This window comes from Poecilia reticulata, linkage group LG9, assembly GCF_000633615.1.
Source record: "Poecilia reticulata strain Guanapo linkage group LG9, Guppy_female_1.0+MT, whole genome shotgun sequence".
Classification (NCBI taxonomy): Eukaryota; Metazoa; Chordata; class Actinopteri; order Cyprinodontiformes; family Poeciliidae; genus Poecilia; species Poecilia reticulata.
Window position 1 is genome coordinate 12,508,946 of NC_024339.1, and position 18,643 is coordinate 12,527,588.

The 18,643-nt window shown below is 36.6% G+C and overlaps 1 protein-coding gene across 2 annotated transcripts; it reads left to right on the forward strand.

The window, feature by feature from the left end:
- Nucleotides 1–2,256: 2,256 nt before the first annotated feature.
- LOC103469905 (hemicentin-2) lies at nucleotides 2,257–17,528 on the forward strand. Of its 2 annotated transcripts, none has more exons than XM_017306489.1 (18): nucleotides 2,257–3,068; nucleotides 4,016–4,167; nucleotides 4,860–5,013; nucleotides 5,099–5,291; nucleotides 6,784–6,878; nucleotides 6,954–7,140; nucleotides 7,233–7,330; nucleotides 7,672–7,825; nucleotides 8,638–8,756; nucleotides 9,329–9,490; nucleotides 9,560–9,673; nucleotides 10,634–10,686; nucleotides 10,923–11,019; nucleotides 12,282–13,158; nucleotides 13,558–13,712; nucleotides 14,981–15,071; nucleotides 15,172–15,370; nucleotides 16,475–17,528. In XM_017306489.1, exons 1-18 carry the CDS (start codon nucleotides 2,927–2,929, stop codon nucleotides 16,961–16,963), a joined length of 3,531 nt encoding a protein of 1,176 aa, XP_017161978.1. In that variant the 5' UTR covers nucleotides 2,257–2,926; the 3' UTR covers nucleotides 16,964–17,528. The 2 variants fall into 2 exon arrangements, with proteins under 2 accessions (XP_017161978.1, XP_017161979.1); XM_017306490.1 differs by having other exon boundaries at nucleotides 15,002–15,071.
- The last annotated feature ends 1,115 nt before the right edge of the window (nucleotides 17,529–18,643 follow it).

Consider the following 18,643-nt stretch of genomic DNA (forward strand, 5'->3'; position numbering starts at 1 on the left):
ATTGATGGATTAACAAAGATCAATCTACTCTCCTGATTTCTAATCAATAATTAGAACCTATGTAGTGTTTATTAATGCAATATTGTGCTGTGGATGGTTCTTATTTTGACTAAAACAAATATAAGAATAAGTGGCTTTAAACTACAAAGCTGATGAACATTTGAGATCAGTTTTTAGGTTCACATGATTAAAAACAATCAAATATCCCTCATCTAAAGGGTTCCATTTCTGTATTTTTTCATTTGTGACGTACATTGCTAGTTACAGAATCTGAGAGCGAACATTTCCGCGTATTCTTTATCCCAACGTTTTCTCTAAATAATAAAACAATCTTGAGAAAACAAAGTTGATTCCTTCCTTCAATAGCGTCAGCTAAACTTGAGTTTAAGAAAACAAACTTTGTTTTCTTGAGATTAACGATCTCGAGAAAACCATTGAGAAAAAGTATATACTGAAAACGTCCACTTTCAGCTTCTGTAGCTAATTTTGCTTTTACCACTAAACATTTTGCATATTGAGTTTTGGCTTCTTTTGACCAGAGCTTTAGTTGGACAGCCATGTCTTTTTAGGTTTGCAGTTGTGTCATAATTTTTTTTATTTTCAGATGATGAATTGAACATTTCTCTGCTTAAAGTTTGGCTTCTGTTTTATAATCCAACTCTGTGCTAATCATTTTGATAACTTTTTTCCTGAATTGTCTCCAGTGTTTCTGATGCTGTTTGTTTGGTAATGTTCTCAAAGAAACCTCTGAGGTTTTCTCAGCAGAGGTATCAGAGATTAATAACTTTAGTATTTAGGGGCATCAGAGTTAAAAAGATTTGTGCAAACAAGTTTTACTTGTATAATATTTTCCCCTTGTCTGTAATGACACTAAAATTTGTTGGAGTGACGTGAGAAAATGTGGAAAACATTCAAGGAAACAATCATTCAAGGCTAAAAACCTCTTCAATGACATGCTAAACAGTGTAAATGATCTGCTGTGAGCCTTCGTAGTCAAACAAATAAAAACACCCACAAGCTCTTAGTATTGTGTCAGTACAAGCAGCCGCTGGCTCTACAGGAAACCCACGGAGCAATTCACTCATAGCTTAGCAATCGAGAATAACATTAGTTCTGTATTGATAATGTTTTCTTTTACCGGGTCAAGTATGTCCAGACAGGATTCCTGTTTTGTTCCCTGAAAATATTTCTTTTAAAGGCGGAAAAGGTTTGCAGAAATTGGAGCCGAAAGGTTGCAGACTAATGCTACTTGGATTGACTGCAACATTAACTGGTTTTGTGTTAGAATAAACATGCAGCAGTATAAACAAACACTGATTATTTTTTTAAATCACAGACGATTGTAAATTTTTACGATATTTTGTACATTGATAAAATCGACTTGAAGAACCTGATATTATGATGTTAAGGGAGCACAGTACCGTCATGTATTTTGCAACACTGCCGTAATCATTCTTACTCTTCTTACCGTTTCTCATCTACTTCTCGTCTTCGGCTCCACCTAGTGGCATGGAGTGATATAGCACGACATAGCACAACAGTTTTGTTCACTGATTTGCCGAATAATTACAGAATCTAATGGTTTAATAAAAGAAAAACATGCAGGTTTTTAAATTTTTACATATTTTTTAACATTAAAATCACAAACTTTGGTTTATTCTATTTGGCTTTTATGTAACCAACCAGCACAAATATGTTTGACATGGAGGGAAAATTATACTGTATAATTTAAGCACAAATTATACATTTGTGTTTAACCCCCTCTACTCTGATATGCCTAAATGAAATCCAGTGCAAAACTGAAACAAAAACACAAAGCATTAAAATACAAACAGAAGTAAAACAAAACAGCCGTGGCAGGAGGAAGTCAGATAAACTAAGGGACGGAGAGACTAATTAACACAAATAGAGGTATGAAAATATCTTCAAAAGGAAAGATAAACACAGATCTAAAAGAATTAAATCCAAATCCACACAAGGTTTTCTAACAGAGTGTATTAATTAAATGTTACAAACTTGTATTTAAGCTGAATAGTAAACACTGATAAGGGGTAAGTACATGTGACTTGAACATTACATCTCCATTTCTGTTATGTCCTGATGGAGTCTCTCCTTCTGCTCATCACTCATTGATCCCAGATTCTCAGGAAACAGATCCATGTGAGAACAAGTCATGCATTTTGATGCTTATGTTGCATTCATAGTCAACATCATTGTTGCCACTGGATGTTTTATATAATGACCTGATTGAGCAAAACCAATGTGATTTTTGGATTCAGCACAAAACCCCAGACAATTATTTTGGCTGTTGACCACTGTCATAAGTATTTACTTATGTAGAACTTTTTTGCAACTTCATCAGTGCAAAACCAAAAATTTGTGTCAGGTTCAAACTAAAAGGGATCAGACCCTTCGATGAAAGCGCGACCGATCAGACGGGTAGCTGTCCTCGCAGGGGCCAATAACTGATCTTCACAGTACAAAGCTGCGCAGCCTCTTTTCATGTCACTTTCATTGAGTGGAGGGCCACCGTGTGAGCTCTATAAAGAGGCTGTGCCCATTCAAGGGACTAAAGAGGACAAAGCTGAGCTCGCCGTGGTGCCACACAGACTCACAACCAAAAGAGGAACGAAGCAAAGCGACAAGGGAGGGCTCAAGAGAACAAGAGGCGGGGAGTGAATTATGTTAAATTCATCTGCTGAATACATTTACTGGAAACTGATCAAAAACTAGACCTCTGTTCAGAGACATTTCACTTACTTAAGGAGATAAAGTGACGGATATTTATATAGTTGCTGCCTGCTTGGAGTCTTATTATCAGAATAATACAAAACACTATGCAGGACTCAATATGCATCAGTTTGCATGAAAATATTTAAGAAGATGCACTTTACTTTTATGTGCACATCACAGACTGGCACCATGGATGAAGCTGCATGTTGGTTTCCTGCTTCTGATGGAGCTCTGCAGTAGGATGCAGGTCTGTGTCTCCATCTGTTTGTTGTCACAGATGACTTCCCTGGTCTGCTCGCTCATCCTGTTTGGCTCGGCAGTCGCATCTCATCTGGGTGAGTCCTGCAGGCTTCTCTTTCACATTATTCACCAAATCTGACTTTAATTATAATAATGCATTGTATTTACAAAACCTATTTTTAATATATCTATCCCAGTTTGGATTTGAGGAGTGCACAATGATGTTATTTTGCGAACCCACAATTAACAAACAGCAAACAAATTTAACTGAAATATCATCTTTAAAGAATTAAGACGATGCAGGAAAAGTTTTCTCAACTTGGAAAGATTGATATTGGTTCAGAAACGACTTTTACCTTTTAATTCTGTTTCTTTTGATTTTATGCATGTTTATGTCCAGGACAAAGCATTTAAATAATTCTTCAGCAACACATTGCATTCACTAAGATGCAAAATGCATCATAAATATTGAACTATCCATAAGACTTGTAACAGCTTTAGTTTGCATCATAAGGTTCTTGCACCATATAATAACAATGATAGTAAAAACTAAATATATATTATGTAGAAAACAATTTTTAGCTGTGAGAAAATATTTTAGCAGAAGTTATAAATACTGCTCTGAGAAAGGATTGCTAGTCAGAAAGTGTCGACTCCTTTTGGTTTGTATTTTTAACAAAAGGCATCCACAGATGTCACTGTGCATGAATTTATGCTTTATTGTTACCACTGGATGTTTCTTATTGTAATTAACTGTGGTTATTGTGGTGAATGATGGACGTGGTGGACACTGGGACTGGTGAAAATGACGGTTTTAATGAAGAGAAACACAAAATCCAGGCAGCACAGGTGAGCAGTGAGGCTAGGAGCTCAGACCCTGCTAGCAACTGCAGACTAATACACGACTGAACCAGAGGCAGCGTAGACAAAACACGACACATGACAAGGATCCGACAGGGAGCAGGGGCCACGCAGCTACATTTCTGAGTGATAACTGGATTTAATATCTGTGAAATGTGTCTCTAATGTTTCTGGTTTCCAGGTTTGGAGGATGTTTTCTTTAGTCCTCAGGACCAGACTGTGAAAGAAGGAGAGGCTGTTTTCCTGCAGTGTGTGTCTGGAGAAAGTTCGCCTGCAGCAAACGTCTCATGGCTCAAAGACGGACGGATAGCCACAAGAGGCAGACAGTTTCAGGTGAGGCAGGTCAAAACAGAACATTTTAATTCATAAATCCTAATGGATTGCTTAGAGAGACATTAAACAGATTCTTTTTCAGGAAAAAAAAAAGTTTTATTTTGATCCTCTACTTCTAAGATCTGTCTAAACTTTTAACATTTTAATTTATCTGCAGTCTGTTTAAAAACTCCTGATAAACTCTGACTGAATAGTTTGATAGTTTTAATGCCTTCTCAATTACTTTCAATGATGCTAATGATGTCAATTATCTTTATTTCTAAAACTCCCTCAATTAATAAAAGCCAAATTCAGTCAACAAGGTCATATTCTGAATCTATTGCTTCTGATAAACTCTCTGCTTAACACCTCTATTAAGTGATAAAAAACTTATTTATCTTTTTGTATCTTCATCCTTGTTCTCTTCTTTTGATGTTTTTCTTTTGCTCAGGATTTTTACGCCGATTTATCATCGTATTTGTATCAGCACAAAAAGCTGAATACGTTTATATGAATCATTGTCAGAATGTGTTTGCTTTACCTGCTACTTTCTCAATCAGTCTTAAATATTTAATAGGTAGAATTGCTTATTTTGAAATCTGAAGTATTTGGTAGCTTGGAAAGAGGCGCAGAGAAAAATAACATTTAAATAACGGCAAAAGTGTAAGTTTTCTGATAATTTAACAAAGTTTTCTGATTTCTTTCCTGCTAAGGGGGAATATGGAGGAGGACAACAGAAGAAAACTTCAGGCACGCTGCACCTTTTCAATGTAACATTACAGGATGATGGGATGTACGTTTGTGTCGCACACAACTCTCTGCTGAACATCAGCAGGAGGAGTAAACCAGCTAAGCTAACTGTGGAAGGTGAGAACAAACGCTTTCAAACATTAAATAAATAAATGCTGTGGTTAACCCACAGCATTTATGACAAACTCCGTCTGTGCGGTAGGTGTTCCTCTGCGTCTCAAGCTCATCCAGGGCCCTGACAACATCACGGTTACCATGGGAACTGAGGTCTCCATGCAGTGCACAGTCCGTGGCTTCCCTGTTCCCATGGTGCACTGGTTCAAAGACGGCTGCCTCCTGTCGAACTGCTCGGCCGCATTCAGCCTCCTGAACAATGGGCAGCTGCTCATACTGAGGTCAGACACTGTTTCCCACAGGACAGCAGGGAAACATTCGGTTTCTTTTCTCCTGTAGTTTTAAAGCACGTGTCAAACTCAAGACCCAGGGGCCAAATCTGGCCAGCTGTAGCTTTTTATGTGGCCCTCTAGACTCCAAATGACATCATTAAGTCCCAGCAGTTTTTTACAAATCTGCTAAATTCTAACAAAATCAACAGATCGCCACATTTTTCAGATTTTATTGAAAACGTTTTTCTCAAAATTGGTCAGAAACATTGGGTTTAATTGACTGCTGCCTCCGCCTTACTTGATTGTAGTCTGTAACCGATACAGCGAGGAATAAAACGTCACATTTAAAATCTTACATTGGAGCAAATATAAAAATTCCTTACAAATATTTCTAAATTAGTACCACAAGATCTGTGATTTTGATTACAAAAAAAAAACACAAAAACAATCAAAATCCTGGAGTGACAGCTATTTATTACTATTTTAACAGTTTATTGGGTTTTATCAATGCATTCTGGCACAACCGACCCTCTAAGAACATTCAGAGTATTGATATGGCCCAAAATGAAACTGAGTTTCACACATGTTTTAAAAGGAACCTATTATGAAAAATTCACATTTGTACATTTTAATGCTTCAGTTTGGGCCTCAACTGATTTTAAAAACAACCTAAGGGCTTAGAAATAATTCTGGCAATAAGTTTATGCTTTTTTGGCGTCTGGAAAATAAGCTGCTTCAACAACCTCCTCATTGTTAAGTTACAAGCCGTTACCTAGCAACCCCGGCTGAGCCCAGCCCATCACCTAGCAACCTTAGCGGAGCTCCAGCACGGTTGGTCAGCTGGTTTTACTGCTGTATGTGCTGCTGGAAAAGACAAACTTGCTGCATTCTACAGGAGGCGCTACTGATGCTTTTCAGCCATTTTCACGTGCGAGTGTAAACATTGAATTAGGGGAGTGGCCAGCAGCAGTTTATTTGGATTTAAAGTGACAAGAGGCCCTAAAACACCTGAAATGAGCATATTAAAATCTCCTTACAAACTTTTTTTAATGAAAATTATGAATCAAATCAGTGAAAATATGCTGTCATAATATATATTTGTACACACTGTAGTTTCTTAATTTGTTAAAATTACAGAATGTATAGGTTGAAATATTAATGATAGGGATTATATTGTTTAAATCTACAGTTCCTTTCATCTGGTCTTAATCTTGATGAAAATTTTAGTTGTATTTTAATAAAAGTTCTGCCATTTACAAACCCACAAAGCTCAACATCAGTCTTTATTTTCGTATAGTGAACGTTAGTGTTTATTTTTGAGTTTACTGCAGCTTTGCAAACAGTTCTTTGATTACATTTTCATGAGTTCTGTTTTTAAAGATCTTAGCAACCTCAGTAAATCCCATCAGTATGAGAACTAAGACAAAAACTGAAGATTTTGAATCTTTGAATTTGAGTTTTTATCTGCTGAAAACTAAAGCTTCCTTTGTGTTTGTATTAGAAATGTGACAAAGCAGGACGAGGGCTGGTATCACTGTGAAGCATCAAACCAGGAGGAGACTATCAAGTCACAGTCAGCTTTCCTGCTTCTCGCTGGTACTTTGAATTTTAACAAAATTTACCAAAAGCAGACACAGTCACACATTTGAGCATGCAGTCATGTGTTTTCAGACATGCATTGGAGTTTTGTGCAGCAGCCCTCAAGCCTGATTGTCAGGAGAGGAGAAAACGTCACGCTCACCTGCAGACCTCCATACAGTCGACCAGAAGCTGATGTGTCCTGGTTCAAAGGCAACCAGCTTCTCTCTCCAGCAGTAAACATGACTGTGTTACCCAGCGGAGACCTCTTCTTTCACAGGTCTCTCTTCTAAAACACATATAATTGGGTAGATAACTATAATATCTTCCACTCTAGCAAAACTTACTGCATTTTTCATGCTTCTCCTTCAGCGTACAGGAGCATGATGGTGGCATTTACTTCTGCAGGGCGTCAAACTCTCATCTCCAAAGATTCCTCACTTCTAGAAGAGCGACTCTGACTGTGCTGGGTGTGGGAAAAACACAAAACTACACATGCTGCCCCAGACTGCAGGGCAAAAAAACCACAAAATCTTAACAAGTGTTTCTGTTCTAGTGCAAGTACCCTTGAAACGAGACAAAACTAATTTACAAGTAACTTTTCAGCAAATAATAGGGACTTAACATGACAAGAGGCCCTAAAACAGCTCATTCTGAAAGCAAGTTCTCTTACTTCAAAGTGAACTAAAATATTTGGACTAGAAACTAGACCAAAATACTTGGTAAGATTTTGTGTTTTTCCAGAGTAGCATGAAAAAAATGAGTTTGGGTTTCAGAAAATTTTATTTCTTCTTTCTCTTTCTTCCTGTAGCCCCTCCTTTAGTGAAATTGTGGCCCACAGTATTGATGGTTCCTGTGGGAGCCCCAGTAGTGTTGGAGTGTGAGGCGTCCGGTCATCCTTTGCCCTCCATCAGCTGGATGAAAAGAGGGCACTCCAAGCAAACCGGAGGGAAGGTTGCACTCGGGTAGGTCGCCATGTTGGTATTGAATAAAACACTTAACAAAAATTTTAAAAAGCAATACTCTTTAAAAATCTTTCATCTTTTGTTTTATTCTCGCAAAGAACACAAGTTTCTTGTTTTTCCATGTTTTTAAAGGGAACCTGTTATGCATATTTTGTATATTCTGTACTTCCTTTTTGGGTCCCTACTGCTTCTAGAAAACACCCACTCATTTCTTGGCAATAAGTTAATGTTTTTTTTTACTATCTGAAATATGAGCCATTTCCAAAATGTCCAGGAACTGTACTGTAATCTGGCAACCCAAGCAGCGATCCAGCACTTTGGGTCAGCTAGTTTTACCGCTATATGCGCTGTACAATGGCTGCTAGAAAAGAGAAGTGTTTTGTTGACTTACCATCTAGAAACCACTCTCTGTATTTTTGTTGGTTGTGCAGGAGGCTCTACTTCTGCTTTTCAAAGATGTACGGTTGTATGATTGTATATTTTATTTCATCCACTTTCAGATGAGTGTAAATGTTGAGTTTGGGGACGTGGCCATCAGCAGCTTATTTTTGATGTAAAATGACAAGAGGCCCAAAAACATCTCATGGCACTAAAATCTCATTATCTAAGGATGAATCTGTGCAAAATATCGAATGAACATGCATTGTGTAACCCATAGATCTGTCCCAACCTGTTCAAGGAAGCAAACCTAAAGCTGTCTTCTACAGTGTTGATCTGCTTTTTCTCTAACTTTATATCCAGTGCTTGCGTATGCAAAAAATATAATTTCTTATTAATTGAGTTCATTCGTACCGTGTGCCTCTCTCATCCAGACAGAGAAATGCTACGCTCTACATCCAGTCAGCCAGGATCTACGATGAGGCCGTCTACGTGTGTGAAGCCTCCAACATTTTGGGAAGAAGCCACAGCACAGCCCTGCTGAGAGTTGCTGGTGACGCTTACTTTATATTTATATTTAAAAAGTACTGAATTTATATCTAACGTAGGTTCTTGGATCCAAGATAAGTCAAGTATACATTCATGATGATGTTGTGACACAATAAACTAAATAAATCTTTTTCTGGGTATGAAGCACACTTAGCCACAAATCAATAATCAATTCATCTTCATCTTGTCTTAAAATGCATAAAATATACATTTTTGTGCAGTTCTTGCTTAATTAATGCTCTGAGTATGTTGTTCTTTCACCAAATGGCCTTTTATGAGTCTTTATATTCCAGGTAACGATTAATCGATTACTAAAATAGTTGACAAGTATTTGAATAATTGACTCATCATGATTAATTGTTTTAATAGTTTCAGCCCTAATCGTTACATATTCAGGATTTATCTCTTTAATTAACTATTCCACTACAGCTCACATTGGAGAAGAAAAGATAAATTAGTCAAACATGGACATTAAATAACAAATTCCTCAAAATATTACATGTTTTGTTTGGGCAATTATACTCGGAGTAGTTGTATGTACATAATGGATTTTTCTTTTTTTTTTCTTATTTCCAGTGAGTCCCATTATTGTGACTTTTGTAAGCAGAGTGAGCAGCACCGTCGGATCATCAGAGGTTCTGCCCTGCCGAGCCGTTGGGGTTCAGCCCATCACATACAGCTGGACCAGAGCGGAGACTCGTTCTCCCATCAGCCGCACTGAAACCAGACATGTTGACGGTGAGTCCTGCATGTGAACTGGTTCAGCCTGGATGTAACTACATGTCAGCTCTGCTTGACCTGATGCAGAAAGTGGAGCCCTGCACATTTCCAGAATTCAGCATTCGGATGCAGGAGAGTTCGTCTGTACTGCTGAGAACAGAGCTGGACGCCATCAGAAACACGCAGTCCTCGCTGTCACAGGTGTGTTTATTCCTCGTCCTTTCCATTACAAATGTGCGCAAAACTATATGTCGTTATGTCGAAAAAAATAAATTTTGCAATTGCAGTGTTTCCATTAAATGAGAAACGCAATTAAAATCACGTGAATAAGTTTGTTCACTCGATAAGTCAGAAAAAAAACATGCAGCGCCTCATCCTCCTACTACTTCCTGTCGTCTTTTTCGTCTTTTCAGCCAGTAGTAACATCCTGCTGTTGGTCACATGAATCAAGTGATTAAAAAAAGTTTTATTGAAATACACATATTTTGACGCAGCTGAAAAACGACCTCATCCCAGCACAAAAACCTTTTATCCAAAAATGTTTTGTCAAAAGTTTCCATGTTTCCATTAAACATGGAATTTTAATAGAAACATTAAAATTCCATAAACATTAACATTTTCATAATAAATTATACATGTTCATAATTTATTATGAAAATAAATTATGAAAATGTATTTTCATAATTACAATTCGCACAATTATATGTGAATGAAAAGGCAGCAGTTAAAACAGATTAAAAGGGAATTGAAATAGAGAATGATTCAAAGCTTTACCTGAAATCTGAAACTTTCATATTGGTGATTTAATTACTTCTGGGGTTTTTTCTTCTCTTGTTCTATTTAACTATTGATTATGTAAATATTTCTTATACTAAAGCTACAAAGAGTGAAAATCCTTCATTTGTAATTAACACTGAAGGGTCAATCAATACAACACATAAATTATTTCTCTTTGACTTGGTTTTGAATCTCATTGGTTGCAGTTGGAGCGTTGATGGACTATTATTATTATTTTTGTGTGATTTGGATCAAATAAACTATCTAAATGTTTACTATTAAATGTGCAACTGAACATCAGATTAACTCTTCAAAAATAAGTGAGCTGAAGATGGATTTCTGCGCGAGTTTCTGATTCTCCTTGATGCTGTTTTTGTTGCTAAGCTGAAGATCATCCTGCTTCTAAAGACAAACAGACAAAACTGGTTCTGTCTGCTGTGAGTAAAGATGTGAAAACTTTTCCTCAGGCTTGTGTGGAAAATCATTGCTTTTCATGCATCATTTCAGTTCTCAGCAGAGCTTCATAAATGGCAACATTTCATTATTTATCACTTTCACATGCAACATTTGTGACATTTGTGGCATTTCATCCATTTAATACATTTGTGGTTAATGATGTTTCAGCATCAGATGAATTTGCTCTCATGAAATCCTTTGTTTTGTTATTTTTAAGAGCTCTAATGTTAGCGAGGATCATCATGTTTCAGCTGAGCAGAACCTTCGACCAGCTCATCATCCCCATCTGATGGCTCAGCAAAAGTTAACAACATGTACGTGTTTGCAGAAAAACTTTTACAGCTCTGTAGGCAACAGTAACTACTTCTGTTTTTGCACGATTTTCAGCTTGTGGTGTTTTATATGGGTGTGAAGTTAATCTTTTTGAATAGTTACGATTCAGAGACAAAACATTCCTTCGAGATTTTAAAGACCTCAACTTGCAAAGGGTTTTTTCCTTGATTTTTAACTTCAATTTTTCAAATTCTTTTAAACTAAAGTTGTTACAAATCATATCATGCTCGTCTCTCAGTTTAAAGGCTAAACAGAGCAAGAAATCCAGTTTCCTTTAGACTGAATAACTTTAATTTTATGACAAAGAATCAAAAGGCTGCAGCTTGATCAGATTCCAGCCTGCAGTGACCCTAAAGAATTAAATAAAAATGTTTATAAGCATAAAACTGACAACCAGGATCAAACTCTAGTCTCTCTCAGGTGAGCAGGGTGTTGACAAAAAAAACAGCACATGCATTAAACCATCTGCAAAACACAAAATCTTACCCAGTATTTTTGGTCTAGGTTTTAGTGCAACCATTGTGGTCCACCTTAAGACAAAACTGTCTTAAAAGTAACTTTTCAGCAAGTTAAATAAGCTTGTGTTAAGTTTGACTAATTCTTGAATAAAGATGCAAAGAGTACAACTTCCACTGTCAGATTTGTTTTCACTTAAAACAGGAAAAATGTGAAAAAATGGAACTTGCACTTTTCTGTCTATATTCACAAATTGATTAAAAACAAGCTTATATATTTTGGTGAAAAGTTACTTTTAAGTTAGCTTTGTCAAATTTCAAGCATACTAAACCAAAAGTATACTATTAAAAAAAAGTCAGCTGTGGTTGCCAATTTTACTGTATAAATGTGGTAAAATTTATATTTACGGATTTTACTGTACAAACACATTAAAATCCATATTGATATGGTAAAATTCTGCCACAGCTGCTGGTATTTTAGCATTGATGTTTGATGTTTTTATAGTGTACTTACATTTTCCATATATCACTCCTTAAAGTTTGCAAGAATTGTTTATAAACTTGTTATAAAAGCTTTGGCAACCATATTATATCTTATTGATGCATGATTACTGCTTTGAGAATCTGATATTTCTTATTTTTTTCCAATCAGTATTAAAAACAAAACTTTTTACTTCAATAAAAACAAACAGGTGAACAATAGACGAGCTCAATGAAGGACATTTCCTTCATGATTAATTATATCTCACATATCAATAAAAGAGAAACATTTTTCTGCACATTTCCAGGTTTCAGCTGCAGCAACACGACCACGTCTCCAGCTTTTTCAAGAACATTCCCAGCTGAGTTAAAGGCGCCGCCGTCGAGACCTGATCAGATTTTGGAGGAAGTGACTCATCCAGCCCAGCAGCTTGCTGTTACACAGATGCAGCCTCCAATATTGCCTCCTCCGCCGCATCCAAACTTCCTGTCAGGACATCTCAACCCCAAACTTCCTCTGGAAAAGGATCAACATTTAACTTCCACTAGTCGACCCCTCAGTTCAACGCCGGCAGCTACCAGTCAGGGTTTCAGTCCGACATCGACGTCACCACATCAATTTCTGCAATCTACAGAAAATAATGAGTCTCCAGTAAATCTAGAAGACAAACTGATGGGGTCAGAAACACCAGTACCAACACAGATTTCTGTTTCCCAGATTAAAATTAAACCCTCAGTGCAAGTTACTCCAGAAGGCGAATCATATCATTTGAAACCTCATTCTTTCCACCAAAGGAATATCCTCTCCAAAAATGAGACATCGTCACACATTCCTCCAAATAAACCAACTGCTTTGCTCTTTTCAGCTTCTCCCCAACAAACAACTCACCGGCCTGCCACACCAATGAGTTTTCTCCCAAAGTTTCATCTTGAAAGCCCCGACATGCAGCTTCCACCATCTTTAATCACCAAACCTCCGCCATTACAGTTTGACGATCGACCCACAGCAGCAACGTTAAATCCTGGATCATCTCAACAGCACCACCCAGTATCAGACCCAGTAAACACCAGTCATGTGTACTGGTTGAACTCCACGCAGAAAGATCGACCATCCAACAGCACAAAGCTGACAGACTGGAAAAAGAGGAACACCTCCCAGTCCCCAATGACCAGCAACGATCCCATGTGGGTGAAATGAGCAGCTTACTTTTAATCTTTTGATAAAAATCAAATCTATAGAAGTAAATGGTCTTGAATAATAGTTTTCCACTTTTCCCTCAATTTTTGATGTTTTTTTACTCATTTTTATGACAGTTCCTTCAGCTGCATTCCTTATTTTTCAGAAACACACTTCAAAAAGTGCTTAGCATAGCAGGTAAAACAGAGAAGTAAACGCAGCCAAGGAAAATATTTAAAACACTTATCGAACGCTTAGAGTACTCTTAATTTAAAACCATTATCAAAGATTACAAGAAATGTTTACTTCCTGTAAACATAAGCTAAAAAGTGCCAGATCAGTTTAAAATGTATCAAATTATTGTAGTTGCTTTTTGTGTGAGAAGTCTAATTTTTATTTTCTCCCAGAGGAACACAACAGTCGCCATCATGGCTGCCTGCTCTTGAGAAACACGACATCCCCATTGTGGTTGGAGTCGGCATATCCCTGGCTTTTATCTTCATAACCGTCACTTTTTATTCAGTCGTCCAGAAGAACGAACCTTTACCTCCGGGTCGAGCAGGTAGCACATTATTTTATTTTCTGATTGTCCTGGTTGGCTGAAAAATGAAGATTTTTTCACAAAACTAGCGGATCAAGACCAGTTTCCGTACATTCACAACACATTGAAATCGTTGTGTTTACATGTCAAAAGACAGGAAGCATTATTTCAAATGCCAAGAGTAGAAAAATATTAACTTAAAATTGATTAAATTGTATTAGTGATTTGCAATACATGCACATATGTACTAAAACAATAATCCTTTAAATTATTTTTAAATAAAAAGGTTTCAAGACAGATTTATGTCTGGAGATTAACTTTGTCATTCAAAATTTTTCTCACTTTCAATTCTGTGTTTTGACTCAGCAACAAGATATATCTGACAGTTACATGTAAAAAAAAAACCAGTTTTGTTTTACCTACAAAGCTGTCAATACTTTACAGTTAACAGGTTGATAAGCTGAACTCTTGTCTTGATGTGAAACAAACATTAATGTTTTAAAAGTCATGGAGGGAGTATTATGTAAAATATGTCCCAGAAAATGTTAATACTCTTGTGTTAAGAAATAAGAGAATTAACTAAATGTATTTATTTATCCTAAAACATTCTAAATGTAGGTAGATTTCTGCTTTGTCACAGAAAGCTAAATAAGTTTCAAATAAAAACTGCTAGCTACTTATAAACATGTTTTTATATGAGCCAAGAAAAGCTAGCTGACTTGGCAAAGCCCGTTTAGCTTTAGCTGGTTAAACAACTTTTTCCACATAAAGGTTTAACAATCTCTTAAAGCTAAATAACATCCAGGTGCTTTTAATATTAAATCAATTTTAATATTAATTCTTTACGTTTTTCCCTGTTTTTGTTTTACCAAAAACTTATCAAAATTAATTTATCGTAGCCTATTTAATGTAAGCTAATATGAACTAAACCTAAGCTTTTCACCTGTTTAGTTTTTCCAACCAACTAGTCAAAATAGCTTTAAAAAGTTACATTGAATACTAATAAAAAACAAAACATCTTATGTGAAACAGGAAAACCCAATTACCGAGCTCACTTTAGTTAGCCAAGTTAGCTAAACTAGCTTTTTTAATACTCTAAGTGAAACTTGGAAAACATTGAATCAGCTAAATAAAACAACTTTCAACGTTTAGCTCTTGTTACTGGCAAAGTCATTTAATCATAAACAACTTGGCTGTTATTTATTACATTTTTTTTTTTTAAAGTTGAAAAAAATTGGCTAAATTAGCTTATCGTCTAAACAAACTTAACAAAAACCCTCTTAATTTAGTGTTAGCCACATCCTTTGCAGCTCAAAGGAATCTTGGAGTCCCAAAAAGACACGCTGACCACCAGGCTGCTGGACACACGTATGAAAACAGGTGAATATAAAACTACAGAACACAAAAATATGGAAAAGGCAGTCCTGAGGATCTTAAACAAACGTAACATAACTTAAACATCAGCTGTCTGTGTGTACAGAGCTTTTGAGGATGATGACTCTGTCACCGTGATCGAGCAGAGCCCCAACACGTCAGACACACGGGCCCGACCTCCAGGGCCCAGCCTGGTCATTGTGCAGATGGAGCCAACGTTTGAGGAGATTCAAGATGCCTGCCACCCCGCAGTGGGTCACTCAGTGACTGTGGAGAATCATCCTGAGCCCATTGTTGACACCAAGGTCTGAAATCACACATGTGAAATTAATTTTACTAATTTAATCAGCATTAGGTTTGGAAATTAGAGGGAACTTTCTTGAACAGGATAGATCTATGGGCCGCACAAAACATGTTCCTCACAATTTTTACTCAAAATCATTCTTAGATTATGAGGTTTTAGTCTGATCAGTTCTGCCTATGTTGAGCTCCTTCCATAATGAGATGTTTTAGGGCATCTGCTGCTGGCCACGCCCCCTACCTCAATGTTTACACTCGCATGTGGAAATGGCTGCAAACAGATGCGCAATTATACAACCATATATCTTTGAAAAGCAGAAGTAGAGCCTCCTGTACAATGAAGAAAAATGCAGCAAGGGGTTTCTGGACAGTAAGTCAGCAACAAAACACTTGTCTTTTCCAGCAGCCATTGTACAGCGCATACAGCGGTGAAACCAGCTGATCAAACATGCTGGAGCTCCGCTTGGGTTGCTAAGTAAGGGGCTGTTTGTGACTGGGGTTGCTAGAAAGAGGCATATTGTGGCTTAACAATCAAGAGGTTTTTGAAACGGGTAATTTTCTAACCACCAATAAGTATTAACTTATTGCCAAAAATCGGCTCTGTGTTTTTAGAAGCAGTTGAGACCCAAATGGAAATACAGAAACATAATAGTTCCCCTTCAACAAAATCATCAAAACTTTTTGGGGATTTCTTTTTCTGTCTTTTTTTCCCCCATTTTTAAGATATCTATAAGGATCCAGTTTACTCTTTTTCTATGGAAGAGGATTAGGACCAATAATAATAAAAAAAAGAATTCTGACTTTAAATTCTAAATCTAAATCTAATTTAGTGTCCGTCTATATCAAATTGAAAATAACCAAACATTCTCAGCTGTATCTTAATTATGTTGTTGGCATATAAAAATAATCACATAACTGTTTCTTTCTTGCCATAGGATTTGTAAGACTTCACTTTTTAGCCTGTCCCAAATGTATTTTGTAAATTTTTTTTCTAGTTTTAAGACTGGATTTGCCTGATGGTGCATAAACAATTTAAACAATTTTGATTCTGAGATTAAAGTTAAAATTCTTTTTTTTTTATGGCCCTGATCTTCTTCCATATATTTTAGATTGACTCATCGCTGGAGGAAGATAAAAGATGCAGTTTGTCACAGCCCAGCATCCAGCTGCAGTCCACTGAGGACTGGACGAGCATCTCAGGGGACAACCACAGCCCATGCCAGGACGCCTTTCCCCCTCCATCCTCTTTACCCTCTCGCTCCTCGTCCCCGCCCTCCAGACGAGAAGACGCTCTGCACTCCTCTCTGACGCTGCGCAGCGCGGAGCCTTGTGCCACACCAATCCACCACAGCCTCAGCATCTCACACGGCAGTCCTCCTCTGCTCGTCTCTCACCACGTCTCTCTGGGCCTCACCTCTGTTGCTGTTGACGTCCAGGTCTATCCTGCAGCCTCTGCTTCAACGGCAGTAAGCAGCAGCACTCATATCAACTCAGCTTCGAACTCGGTCTCAGTGACTGCACCGCTGTTTAGTCCTCCGTTGTTCAACAGCCGAGAGAACGATGATCGATCGACAGCCAGGTTACATCAGAGTAAGTAGCTTCAGACAGACGTTTGACCCAAGAGGAGACTGCGAGCAAATGTATCTTATCATAAACAAACTGTAAATACTTAGTATTAGGGCTGAAACGATTAATCGTATTAGTTGTGATTAACCAATTATTCAAATAATCGTCAGCCAAGTAATCGATTAATCGTTACCTGGAGTAAACAGGCTCAAAAAAGGGCATTTGCTGAAAGAGCAACATATTCAGAGCAGTACACTGCACAAAAAATTAATACATTTTGCATTTAAGATAAAAAAAAATCTCCTCAAGTGACATAGTTTTTGCTACATCTGATTGAAATTGTGTAAAAAAATCTATTAAGCACCTTTTGCTGTCCAGTTATGAATCGGTTAATCCAAAAAGTAAAGATATAGCTGCACTGTACAGATGTTAAGTCAAGTAGAAAGCGCAGAAGTATTTTTTAGCTGCAGAAGCATCGTTTGCTACAAATGATCGAGCTTTAACTAAAAGAATGTTATTGCATTGTAGGCAGTAAAATATTTATTTTACTTATTTATTTGCATCTTTTAATGTATTTTTTATATTGTATTAAAAAAAAGATTTCTGTCATTAAATTAAAAATGGACAATGTGCCAATTTTTTAACCAGATTAATTGATCAGATTGTTCTATCAGAATACTGATAGAACAATCGATTACTTAAATAATCATTAGTTGCAGCCCTAATTATATTGTATTCACATAGAAAGTATGTTTACTTTAATTCATGCTGAGAAATTGATTTGATGGTTTAAAAGTGACATATTGTACATCTTTAGACATGTTTAGTCATTTTTAGTTTATTTAGCTCTTAACCACACACACACACACACACACACACACACACACACACACATAACTGTTCTGACTTTCTGAAGTATGTTCAAGGTTTTTGTTTTGGATCTTGTCTGCTTTTTTGCTCATCGTCAACCCAAAAGTAAAAATTTTCAGAAGAATGTACAAAACAATAATACAAAGACACATTCTGACATATTTTAAATATATTCAGCATCAATCAGTACGATCCTTAGAGTTATCAGATGAAAACTTGATGTTAATTTGAAAGACATTACCTCTGTTATCCTATTTTCCCTATACTCGAACACACATGACCAGTGTGTATGTATGTATTTATATTCTCTACAGCGCTGTGATTATTGATGAGAAAAGGCAAAGTAGTATATTATTCATCTCAGAGATGCTGAGTGTTGTTTAGATGCTGACTGGCAATAAATCATGAGTGGTAAAGAAAAGACAACATGACATTAGTGAATCTGAACGATATAATGAAGGAAAATAAAAATGGAAGATGCATTATTGAATTAAACGTGTTTTAGTACGTAAAACTTGTTTTGGGTAAATCAGTTTTCTATTTTTTCATTTCTGCACCATGGGGATAAATATCCAGGTTCCTTTCACAAATCTTTTTGTCTTTGAAAGTTCTTTTTTTAATGTATTTATTCTTTATTGTATCTATATATAGTTAAAGTAAAATCCTTTAAATGTTTTCTGTTTAGTAAAACAGCCAAGGAATCCTTACTTATGACATCTCATTCTTTATAACAAGGTATTTGACTGTTACGAGATATTTTTGTTTACCAAAGGAGGGTCACTGTCAATAAACAGACATTTTACCCTAAGTGTTGACTGAATGTTTCATTTAATGGGAGGTTT